A 12,748-nucleotide genomic window follows, 5' to 3' on the forward strand; every position below is an offset into this window, starting at 1 on the left:
GCACTGAATGCTGTTACCTTCCCTATTTTTCTACTTGCATTTTTACATGCTTTCAAACTGCTAGGTTGGCAGAAGCTGGGACAAGTAATGGGAGCTCATTCCATTACGCGGTGCTAGGGATTTGAACCGCCGAACTGCCGACCTTTCTGATCGACAAGCTCAGCATCTTACCCACTGAGCCACCTATGTTCACAGAAACCCACATATAATACACACACAAATATGCACTTTCTGACAGATCCCTTGAATAGCTTGAAATATAACCAGAGAGTTAACATGGTATCTTACCTGATTGTCCGAGTTCCATTTGAGGAGGAAGGAGAATCTCCCAGCAAAGCATTGGTTTTTCTATTCCACTGGCGTACAATGCTAGAGACAGAACGAGAACCAGATTCTGACTCTAAGGAGCTGGTAGTGCTGGTGGAGACTTCAGCACCGGGCTCTCCCATGGCTTGTTTCTGGTTAATCCTCCCAGCAACCCTATCAGTCATAGGTTTGGCGAGACGACGCAAAGCAGAGACCTGGAAATCCAGAAGAAGAAAAAAGAGTCTTGACAAATAGAAATATGAAAATAGGTTGAGGCATCAAGTTTCAGGAGAAGAATCAAAAGTGATCCCAGTTATCTCCAATAACAGCCCCAAACTGGAAGGGCAAATGGCTCAGGACAAAGGCAGCTAAATTTGGGGGAAGAATTTTCTCCCAAGTAATAAGGTTTTTGAGATGTAGGGCAAAATGATGCAAAATGCCAGACATTATCTATAATCAAGCTCAGATGATCTAAGCCAAGACCAAATTTAGCAACTTCACTAATGAAGTAGTATGCTCAGTCTCTTGGTAAGAAATTACAGATTTGTCTGGATAAAAAAAAATTATAATTCTGTTTAATACATTTACATGCTCAAAAGATACATTTGGGGTCTCCCACACCCACTCTATGCAGAGTTCCCGTGATTCATAAGCACAAGATATTTTTCTTGGTTCATTACCTGAGATTTCTGTTTCAATGGCTATGTGTGAGTGATCCAACAAACCACACTCAAGAAACCCACATGTATTATCCAAGTACAAGGAGACATTTCCAAAGTTGTAGGCTGGCAAATACTTTTTTTTTTAAAAAAGCACAGATTTATCACTTGCTATTCTTGTACACCCTAAGCTTGCACCTCACCTCTTGGGTTTTCCTGCGCAAGACGATCTCCTGCTGTCGCTTCTGAGATTCCAGAGTTCGGATCTGATACTGTAGGAACAATGGGAAAAAATATCGACAACATCCCACAATGGAGCATCCAGGAAATAAACTTTCCTTAGGATGCTCCACTGACTGCTCTGATAAAGCTCTTAATAATATCTTGAGGCTTAATATATACTGTATGTCAGTTTGTCAGGGATTGTCCAAATGTTTCCTGTTGTAGTCCAATGGGATTTATGGATCGAAATTAACAGTATGATTATTGATAAAGAGTTAATAGATAAAATTTGTATACATCCTGCAGAAACTGTGGATTATATAAGATGGGAAAACTCTGGTTTCAGACTTTCATTGCATTTTTTTCCTTAAGATCTAATGTTATTCTTGTAGCACTGTTGGGAATATCAGTTCTTCTTCTAGCAATTATTTTCTAAGGCTGTCAGGAGTTCCTCTAATTGAAACTCCAGCTCCAAAATAAGTAAATAAATAAATCCCTGAAGTTTAACTCCCTGCTCTTATTCAGCTCTTTTATGGTACACCATCTGGAGAGGGGAAAGCTATCCAAGACAGTATGGCTTTTTTTTATGGAGTATTTGGAATTGCTTTCTTTTCTTTCTTGTTCATTTTTAAAAGTGGTTAAAATATTTAAACTTGCTTAAAATGTTACATTGTGGATTATATCGGTTCCTTCAGCAAAAGTACCAAAATAAAAAGTTCAGGATTCTCTTTCGATAAATTCCATATTAGATGTTAAACCAATATTTTAGCTTATAATATTGTATATTTTTAAGTTTACACCTCATCTTTCTATTGTTAATTGTGATATATTCTAATATAAAATTATGTATTTCATAAAGTTAAAATATAACCATAATTTTTTTAGGCTTCATCTTCTACAATGTCACTTTTCCTGAATAACTACATATAGAGTAGAGATGTATTTCTCTGAAATAATTTACTGATATAGATATTGTGAAAACACAGCTTTATGTATGCACACAACGTAAACCACATGGAATGTATAAAGGAGGAGGAGAAGCACCATGTTAATTCTACATAAGCCTCTATACTTATGGATCCTCTGGCTATATCTCCAATATCCACATCGATGTAGCATAATCAAAGTTGCCAAAGGACCCAAAGTGGGAAACGTTGAAGAATGGGGGGGGGAGTTCTTGTTCACCTCTTGCCTACGTTGCTCTTTCTTCAACTGGGCAATCTCCCGGTTCCTCTTGGTCTCCACCATTCTCCGTCTTTGTTGCTCTTCACGCATTTGTTTCATCAAGGCTACCTGTAAGTAACAGGTAACTCAATAGTACTGATAATGAAGAAGAGAGTCTTACCAAAACAGCAAATTTAACTAACTCGAGGGTACAAATAGTTTGAATTGGTATTGATATAGGGCCAAGATACTGTCAAGGGATGTGTGTGGTTTTTTGTACAGAGATGACCCAAATTTAAATTTCTGCTGGAATAGCAAGATAAACACACAGCGGATAACAAGTTACTAACTTTTGGCCTGATTGAACCTCACTGAGCCTTTCAGAAAATAAAAATGGTACAAGATTCTCTCTATAAAAGCATGGGGGGGAAAAGAGACAGAGGCCGACCTTTTTTTGCCATTTTTTTTGTTCAACAAATGTTCCTCCTTACACTCTGACTCTGGCCTATGTCCAGTATAGTCATGAGGAAAACACACAGACAGACTCTCTGTCACACACAAAAAGGCACAACTGAATTACCTTTGCTTTCTTCATCTCTGCTACTTCTGCCTGCAGCTTCTTCAGCTCTCGCTCATATCGAGACTGGTTCTTGAGAAGGCGAGCGTGCTCCTTCTGGGCAGCCTGCAACTTCTGCAAATCACGATTCATCTCCCTTAAGCGTTTCTCATAATCTGCTTTAATTTTGTTAGCCTTCTCTTCTGTATAGCATTCCATACTGCCTGAGAAGAGGAAAGCAAAACAAAGCAAAACAATTTCATCTAAATCTCTATTAAGGCACTGTGCTTGGAGCAGTTTCTGATAAAGCACTAATGGAATCAACATATGATGCAAATTAAGACAAACCACAGGAGATTTTTCAAACAGACCTAACCTATGGCAACCATATTTGAAGACCTAAAAAAACATTATATTTCTGACACTCTTCTTACATAACAAAAATATATAACAACATAACTAAATTAAATCCTATATTCTCCCAAAATCATAGGAATCAGAGTCACAGTTCAGGAAGAATACAAACCTTCCCAGGAACATACCTATTCAGAGAGCAACTTGAGAACTTCATGACTTTTTCTCTCAAATCACAAAGCAGTAATTATCATGCTAATACCAGGAATTCAGGTCATCTCCCATGTCTTACTTGGAGAAAGCATTCAATCATGCAACATTCATCATATTTTGAAATGGCACGTTCTTGAGAATGTATAGTAAGGCAGTAGTTATAATATTGTATAAAACTTTTTTTTGATCAGTTTTCAATCATTAAAAGGTAAAGGTTCCCCTCGCACATATGTGCTAGTCATTCCCAACTGTAGGGGGCAGTGCTCATCTCCATTTCAGAGCTGAAGAGACAGTGCTGTACGAAGACATCTCCGTGGTCCTGTGGCCAGCATGACTAAACGCCGAAGGTGCACAGAATGCTGTTAACAGGATGTTAACAAGTTACTTGTTAATGTCACTCCGTTACGCAGCCCTAGGGATTCGAACCACCGAACAGCTAAACTTTCTGAGCAACAAGTGCAGCGTCTTAGCCACTGATACACCGCGTCCCTAATTTTCAATCATTAGGAGCTAATAACATATGGGAAACAAAAAGCATATATTTTGAAGGAAACAGGGTTAATACGCATATACAATTTAAACTGATCTTTCTGACTACACAACATTTGACAATTTTGAGAGTAAGCTTTGAGTCACACATTGCAAATTATGAATTAGTATGTTGTGCATACCTAGTTATTGTGATTTCTCAGCAACAATTTACAGAGTTAAGATTATGGACAGGCCATACCACTGCAATTAAAACAACTCATAGTTTGACATAAAGTGTAAATCTAATTGAAGATTTACTTACTAACTCAGGTTTGAGATACAGATAGTTCTTGTGCATTCAAACCAGAGCTTTGACTGTGCATTACAGATAAAAATCCTTTCAATACCAAAACAACGCAAGCAGACTCTCTGATCAATCTATAAAAATCCAGTTTTCCCAACCAGTAAGCCCTTACTGAGATTCTGCAGCACCCTGTCTCTCTCCAGCTGAGTGTCACGGATCTTGTTCTGTAGCAAAATCAACTTTTCCTCATATTGGTGCTTCAAGGTTTGTAGGCGCCGTTGGCTGTTCTCCAGTTCATCAATTAATTTCTGTTTGATCTCAATCTCACAGGTCAGGTCAGCAAGATCAGCTTGGAAATTTGCTGCTAAATAGTTGGGGGGAAAAGGATAGAAATAAATATTACCATATCTTACACCCCAGGCCATCTTCTTATATGAATCTGCCTATCTAACAATCAATCAGTCAATCAATTGCATTCAGTCTTTAGTAAAATTGCTGATATTTTGAACCTGTTTTGCTTGGAGAAATTCTCATGACTTTTTTTTAAAAAAAATTCAATCATGTGGGGCTGCCCATTTGTTTATTTAAATTATGTCACACTCTAAAAAGTGACTCTTTTCAGAAAAATGGAGTGCCATCAAAGGAATTGGCTATTGCCTTGTGCTGCCTTCAAAAACCAAGAGTTGTGCTATATTTTGTAGATGGTGAGAACTCAATTCACTACAGCCTTCTTTTAAGACAGGAAAGCATAAAGCTCTTATTAAACTGAACATGACCTTTTCCACCCAATGTCTTAGATAACAGCTTCCATCATCCTACTAACATGTCCAAGGTTATATAATGCATTCCCAAAGTTATTGGGAAGCACAACTAACAATACTTAAAATGACAGAATATGGCCTATGCACTGATCAATCCTAATAAAAGACTCATATGTACCTGAAATTAGTATGCTGCTATGCATTCACCTGAAACCAGGAAAGATTTATTTATTTGTTGTTGACAAATATGAATGGGAAAATTATTTTGCTATAGAAGTAAATGCATTTACTTCTGAGATTTTCATTGGCCCAGTGATAGGCCAATGTGGAAACAGTTGCTGGACGAAATTGAATTTTTAATCTGTTTTGATATGATGGTTCTCATATTTTAATCATTACAGTGATGGCATTTCTCCAGTGTTGGGTTCCGGATCCCGTTCCAACCGGTACAGTTGGAATGGAGCCAGTGGCGTCCACATGGACGCATGCAGCGCACACATGGGCCTTACTTTCTAGTGATGCCTCTGCGAGTCTCTGCGACGCTTCAGCTGCTCAGCAGAACGCAGGCACTGTATGCGGCGTGCACATGCGCGTAAGCACCGAAGACTTTAAAGATAGGTAAGGAGCACAGGTGGGCAGGTGGGCCCTCTGGAGCACTGTACCGGAATGGTACCCAGTGCTCCAGGCAGGCTCCGGTACACCCATACTAGGGCATATCGCCTGCAATCCACCACTGCATTACACTCTATGAAATCTTTCAACATTTACTGCATGATATTTACCCTTTTCTTCGACATCTGATTCGGAATCCACCAGACTTTCTTCACTCCCTGAATCTTCTTCATCTTCTTCATCCTGGCCACCTTCTTCCTCACAGCCACTTTCATCCCTTTCCTCCTTAAATAGGAGGAAAACCATGACAAAAAATAAATGAGTTGCAATACTACTCCTTAGAAGATATCCCAATATTAACCCCACCCAATTTCTATTTGGACTTGATGTACTGTTGTCAATTTTTGTTTGCTCATTTTACTCCAATGGGAACTGACTTTGGTGGTAATTTGGTAGGGTAAATTTTGCAATGTTTAAGACAGTCTTAAATGTGCTGAGATTTCAACATATAGACAGGGTTTAGAATCATTAACATTAAATTGCCATATGTCCAGAGGCTGTCAGATGTTATCTCCTAGAAATCACACCTCCCCTCTTAATTTTAACCATATTCTTCCACTGAAAAGATCAGCAAACTATGGAGGACTAGAAAATTCAATCAGAATGGGTATTGAGAAAACTTGGCATCCAAAGCACTACATTGGCTGCCAATTCATTTCTGGACAAAATACAAAGTGGTGGGTGTTATGTTTAAAACCTACATGGTTTAGAATAGATCTAGGCCAGTGAAGGCAAACCTTTTTGTAAAGGTGTGCCAAAATTGTGTATATGTGCACATAACCTGAACCTTTTAGTCCAACCTGAACTTGCACTCTGTTCTTGGGAAAGTGCTCTTATCCTCTGTATCAAGCTTCTGCAGTAAATGAAGCCCTGTGGATGAGTGAGTAAAAGACCATGGAAGTTACGCACAAACGAGAAAGAAAGCCTCTTACCTCTTCTGCCTCATTCTCATCATTCTCATCTGCCTCGTTTCCCTGCTGCAACCTCAACCGCTTTTTAAACCCTTCTTTCTCTGGGCTATCAAAGAAAAGTGAGTTTTATGTCAACATTTGTTTTGTTTTTAGGCCATTTCTTTTATCCTAAGATTTTAGCTTAAAAGGCAGAAGATCCACTATCAGAGTTGATATCATTACTATCAAAAGAACATTGCTTTCGTTTATATCGATAATGAAAAACACCAAAAGGACAGCCAGTCTAAATATTAATCTTTCTATAAATCTTGGCCAAGTCCCTTTACTTGACAATATCTTCACAAGCCCTCAGCAAGGCAGATCCATCCGTACTTACTATCTTTACATTATGTATACCAGTCTAGCAATAACAGCAGACGTTCATCACAAGAGTGAGCATAGAGACAAGCAGAATAACAAGATACACAATACCTAATTTATAAGGTAACCTAATTTATAAATATCAGTATGAGTACAATGTATGCGTAATTACACAGGAGTGATGCCACAGGGCACAGTGGTGTTTATTTCTTGCTGCAGAACACACTGAACTTTAGTAAAAATTCTTCAGCCGGCTGAAACACAATCTATAATGTTTTAATTAGAGATCCAAATCTATTTAATAAATTAGCATTTAAATTGCTACTCTAGGGATCCAAGAAATAGAAAAAATGTGGTATTAAAAGTCTGTTTGACACCCCCCCCCCCAATCCTGGTTTCTTATACTAAGGAGGAACAAATGATAGATAATTCAAACCCTTATACATACACAATTCAGGAGCCAGAATAAGAAATCCTGCCAGTCATCCTAGCCCTACGTTTTATCACTCTAATTGAAATAAGTCCCAAAGCAGGGATGCCCAGCAATTTTTTTTACTGCATCACTGATTTGTGTGTCTGTATGTCCATGCCCAAGTTAGTTTTAACTTCTGCCAATTGCCTGGATAAATCCACAAAGCTTTCTTGACAAAATTTTCTGAAGTAGTTTGCTGTTGTCTTATTTCTAGGGCTGAGAGTGACAGACCTAAAGTTATCCTATTTAGTCATGCCCAAGGAGGAATTATAGCTCACAGACTCTATCCCAATCCCTTTAACCACTACACACCACACTCATACCTCTGATTACATTCATTTGTTTAATAAATGTATATAGCCACCCAACTCACACATAGGTGACTCTGGGTAGCTGCAGTCTTCAATAATGGTTGCTAAGACACCAGTGGTGGGTTGCAGGTGGTACACCCCGGTATGGGCGTACCGGTGCCTGCCCGGAGCACCAGGTACCGTTCCGTTCCGGTGCTTTGGAGGGCTCACCAGCCCGCCCGTCGTCATTACCTGTCTTTAAACTCTTCGGTTCTTCCACGCATGTGCCCGGTGCATACAGCGCCTGAGCGCCGCTCCGCCGAGGCAGCTGGAGCATTGCCGAGGCTTGTGGAGGGTAGGACGCATGTGCCGCTGCACACATGTGCATGCGTGCGTGCTGCGAGCGTTCATGTGGAGGATGCCGGGCCCAGTTGCAGCTGTACCATTTGCAACGGGATCCGGAACCCACCACTGTAAGACACAAGAATGGGTGCAGAGTAGGAAGGGCGGAGAGAGAGGGGATGAGCCATCCCTAGGCATTGTTATAAAGAGTCGAAATCCAATCACTGGCACTTGATGAAATGGGAAATGTGGTTTACCTTTTTCTTCGCTGTTTTGTCTCCTTCTTCAGCCTCTCAACATCTTGCTTGGCCCACTGTAGAACGTCAGTGGCTTCAGCTTCCACCGAGGTGGCAGGGGAACGTGAATCTCCCAATCCAATTGCTGGTGATAAGCCCAGGGTGTAGGGCAGCCTGGTTGAAACCCGGTTCAGATTGCGGCGTAGTGATTCATTCATAGCTTCACTCTCTAAGAGTTTTGTCCTACAAAGGAGACACACATAGACACACGCAAACAAAACCACACCATCATAATTAGATAAAAACTTCTTTGAAGTTTTCTGGTAGGGAAAATTTATTTGCCCAAAAAGCATGAAACAACACAATTAATACCTTATTTTAATGACATAATTTCCCAATATTCTAAGTTCAAAAGATTTTATATTACAAGAACAGGAACCAATAAGCAAAATATGTTCCAAAATATGCCCCCCCAACCCATTTATAGAGAAGAAAACTCAAAAATAAAAAATAAAGGGATGAAATACATTTTAAAAGTTCATCCTACTCAGATTCTCAAGATCATAGAAAACAGGCTGCATTGCATAAATTGTCTAATGACATCAAGGACTGATTCAAACACTGAAGAATTATTTTTCCTAAGAATTCAGGAATGATCAAAATGTAGCATGAAAGTTAGATATAATTCTTTTTTTCTGTACAATATTTTCAAGTATAAATACAAGTTTCAAAATGTCCTACAAAATTACCTCAGGCAACCGAAAACTTAAACTTTTGGAGTTCTGCAAATAAGGAAGATTTAATCTTATCCATCAGTTTAAAAATTGGCAATTGTGCCTTTGTGCCAGATGTATATTTATAGGAACTGTCAATGTTAAACATTTATTTTGTATTGTCTTGCTCCATCCATATCTTTCTATACAAATGCAGCAGTTCTGCCTTTCTTGCATGCCTGGATGACACCGAAATCTGGTTATTGGGAGTTTATGAAATTATGGCTGTTCCAATTGTATGTTCCTGCATTTTGGTCGGCTGTGCTTGCTGCATCTTTTAGGCATGTACAGCCTGCTGCTCTTTTGTACTGGTACCATTTTGCGTACCACCAATACAAATGTAAAACTAAAGCAAGTCAGTTTTTGTGTGTGAAGAAATTATTAGGCACTTTAATTTACACTTTCTGTAACGTCTGAAAAATTACAAATTTCTATGTGCTTTAATGTTTTTTCTACACCATAACTTTTCCTCTCCCAAATCTGAATATGGCTTATAGCTCCCCACCCCCCACCCCCCAAAAACCTGAACATAAATTTTAAAAAAGTTTCTATTTACCTGAGATCTTCAATTTCCCTGATGTAGTTCTGGATCAGAGCACCAATAGCCTCATTACCATCACCTGGAAAAAAAAGTACAAATAAGAAACAAAACAAAACTACAATAACAAAAAACAGCTTTTAAAACTGAAGCAATTCAGTTAAGAGAAAACGCTAGGTAAAAATATCCCTAGAAATGTAAGAAATCTTGATTACTAGGAATGCTATAGGCAACAATCCTAAAACCAAACAATATATAACAATAATCATTTAGTTAACTTACTTTAATATGGAGGAAAAGTACCATATTTTTCAAAGTACAAGACGTACCTTTTTCCCTCGAAAAAGAGGCTGAAAATCTGGGTGCATCTTATACACTGAATACAGCATTTTTTTTCCTCCCGAAACCCCGCCCCCTTCACCAAAATGGCCATGCATAGCCTTTAGGAGGCTTTCAGAGTGTTCCTGGGTGCTACACCCCACCCCCGGCCCCAGGAGCACTCTATAAGCCTCCAATAGGCTATGCATGCCCTTTTTTGACAAAAACCGGGCCCGTTTTAGCAAAAAAACAGGCTGTTTTTTGCTCATTTTTCCCCACCCCAATAGAGCACTCTACAAGCCTCCTAAAGGCTATTCATGCCCTTTTTGGGGGGATGTTTTCGCAAAAAACTGGTTGTTTTGGGGAAGTCTGCAAAACTTTTTTTAAGAATTTGCCTCTTCAAAATCTTGGTGCATCTTATAATCCGGTGCGTCTTATACTCCGAAAAATATGGTATCTACATCAGGTTTTAGTAGATAAAATTTGGTAGATTCTCTGCCTAACAAACATGTTCCACAGTTTTTGTTAGTTTTTGTTTTGCAGTAATAGCATTTGGCAGAGGCAAAGAAAAAGAAAGAAGGGGATCTCTTTGTCAGACCAGCTATCTCTATTGTAGATGACACCAAGAAAAGGAACTATTCAGAAGTAACTCTATGTATTGTTCTTGCCTCTTTGAGCTATCAGTCTTCCTTCTAAACTCTAAATACCCAGATGATGGAGGAGGAGAAGATTTCATGATTCTTTTTTATCGTTTATTTTGTCTGAACTGCCTCTAGCATGTTTTATTATATTTTATTCTTTTATGACAGTTACTTGTTGTTTTTCCTTGTGTACTCTGCCCTGAGTTTCAGATTGTGTATGTAGCTCTATAAACTGAATGAATAAATATTTCTGAAGTGGCTGTTAGTCCAAAAACAAAGTACCCAGATTAAGCATATTTGTCTCCATATATACACAATGTCACATGTAATCTACTCCTTAGTGAAGGAACTCTGTAAATTCAAAGATTCCACGGTTACTGAAGAAGTCTACAGAGTTCCCTCTATGCTGGGCTTTGAGCTGGCTCTCACTGTCTCACCTGCCTTGGCAAGAATCAGGTTGGCTTCCTGGCTCATCAAATGGGTGACACGGATGTTGATTGCATCAATGGCCTCCTGCATGGCTTTCACCCGCATACGTAAAGTGGCATTCTCCTTCTGCAACATGGCGTTCTCCTGGTATAGGTCACTGTAGCCTTCAGACCCATCTTCTCCAATAACACGCTTACCCTTTGAGGTGGGGAGAAAACAGTGGGGAAGGTTGAAATTAACAAAAAGCTGTCAGTTGGGTATTCTGTGAGAGCAGAGGTTATACAGCAGGGGTGTCAAACTCAAGGCCCATGGATCTGGCCCATGGGATGGATCTGGCCCATGGGGTGCTTAGATCTGGTCCATGGGGCCGCCCTGGAAACAGCAAAAGACTAGTCTGCAGTGCGTCTGCCAGAGAAAACAGCTTCAGGAGAGGTGGGTCCTCCCAAGCTCTGTTTTTTCTGGCAGAGGGTTGCAGGAGGCCGTTCAGCTAAAAATGGAGCTCGTGAGCTCGTTTTCTCTGGCAGAGCGCTTGGGCCACCACAGGTGCCCCCAGCATGAGTGACATCAAGCTGGCCACACCCATCCTGGCCACACACCCCTGCTCACCCAAGGTCAAACACAACCCTGATGTGGCCCTCAATGAAATCAAGTTGAACACCCCTGTTATAGAGCATATCCTACCATATCCTATTCTGGTACTGAGATATTTATTTTCACATATGTTGAAGTAGGGTGCCTTCCATATATACAGTATATCCTTTTGAACAAGCAATAGAAGTAGTAGACAAGATATTTTTTCGGTTTGTATTTTTAGTTTTTGATTATGAAGTCTGCACAGGAGGCTATAGTCATGATACGGGATAACATTTAAACAAACTACAACATAAAAAAATAAATCTGCATATAAGCATCATAAGTGTGTGCCAGAACTTAAAAACAGGAGAACTGTAGACTGAAATTCAGAATAAATTTGCTTTTACAGGTATTCCTCAAATTACAATACATTTAGTGACCATTCAAAGTTACAATGGTACTGAAAAAAACTGTTCTTGACACTTACAATGATTGCAATATCCCCAGAGTCATGTGATCAAAATTCAGATGTTTGGCAATATTTATGATGGTTGCAGTATCCCATGTGATCACCTTTTGTAACAAGTAAACTCAATGGGGAAGCCAGATTCACACAAGAACCGTGTTAGTAATTTAACAACTGCTGTGATTCACTTAATAACTGTGGTAAGAAATGTTGTAAAATGGGGCAAAACTCACTTAACAAATGTCTCACTTAGCAACAAGAATTTTAGGATCAGTTGTGGTCATAAGTAGAGGACTACAGATCTAGGTAGATCTGGCAAACTGCCATAAGAAGAACAGACACGTGAAGCTGCCTCAGCTAAAAAACATTTTTTGCTTTGAAGTGTTATCTTGATGTGAAAAAGTTAGTTAAACCTCCACTCAGCAGTTTTTGCCTGTTCTGCTTTGGTGCATGCAAGCGTGCAGAAAAGATTTAAAGGCCAGTGAAGTAGCCAAGATGATATAACTTAGCAGCAATGTGCAAGAGACTACAAGTGGAACTTCATTTCACTTCTTGGAGATACATCAAAAGGGTGCTTTATTATTTGAACCTCAATCAAAGCAGCTCTCCTCTGACACTTCATAAAGCCCACTTCTTAGTTACATGGCAGAGCAGAGCTGATACAATTCCTTCATTGTTACAGTTAAAAATTCATTGGGAACGCAGGATATTCAGTGA

General features: G+C 39.4%; 1 protein-coding gene across 6 annotated transcripts in view; it reads right to left on the reverse strand.

The window, feature by feature from the left end:
* Positions 1–12,748, reverse strand: part of KIF21B (kinesin family member 21B) — a 76,839-nt gene that overhangs the window by 17,606 nt on the left and 46,485 nt on the right. For 4 of the 6 annotated variants that reach the window (XM_014066838.2, XM_014066837.2, XM_014066835.2 and 1 more), the window contains exons 9-18: positions 11,001–11,190; positions 9,623–9,686; positions 8,315–8,536; positions 6,615–6,699; positions 5,793–5,907; positions 4,422–4,613; positions 2,932–3,131; positions 2,373–2,480; positions 1,169–1,237; positions 289–521 (exon numbers count right to left, since the gene is read on the reverse strand). In XM_014066838.2, coding sequence (XP_013922313.1) covers positions 289–521; positions 1,169–1,237; positions 2,373–2,480; positions 2,932–3,131; positions 4,422–4,613; positions 5,793–5,907; positions 6,615–6,699; positions 8,315–8,536; positions 9,623–9,686; positions 11,001–11,190 — 1,478 coding nt within the window. The remainder of the gene's footprint in view (positions 1–288; positions 522–1,168; positions 1,238–2,372; positions 2,481–2,931; positions 3,132–4,421; positions 4,614–5,792; positions 5,908–6,614; positions 6,700–8,314; positions 8,537–9,622; positions 9,687–11,000; positions 11,191–12,748) is intronic. The other 2 variants (XM_087719890.1, XM_087719889.1) reach the window with 1 other exon arrangement.

This window comes from Thamnophis sirtalis, unplaced genomic scaffold (genome assembly GCF_051295495.1).
Source record: "Thamnophis sirtalis isolate CommonGarterSnake01/CBP01778 unplaced genomic scaffold, rThaSir2_p1.2 scaffold_7, whole genome shotgun sequence".
Classification (NCBI taxonomy): domain Eukaryota; kingdom Metazoa; phylum Chordata; class Lepidosauria; order Squamata; family Natricidae; genus Thamnophis; species Thamnophis sirtalis.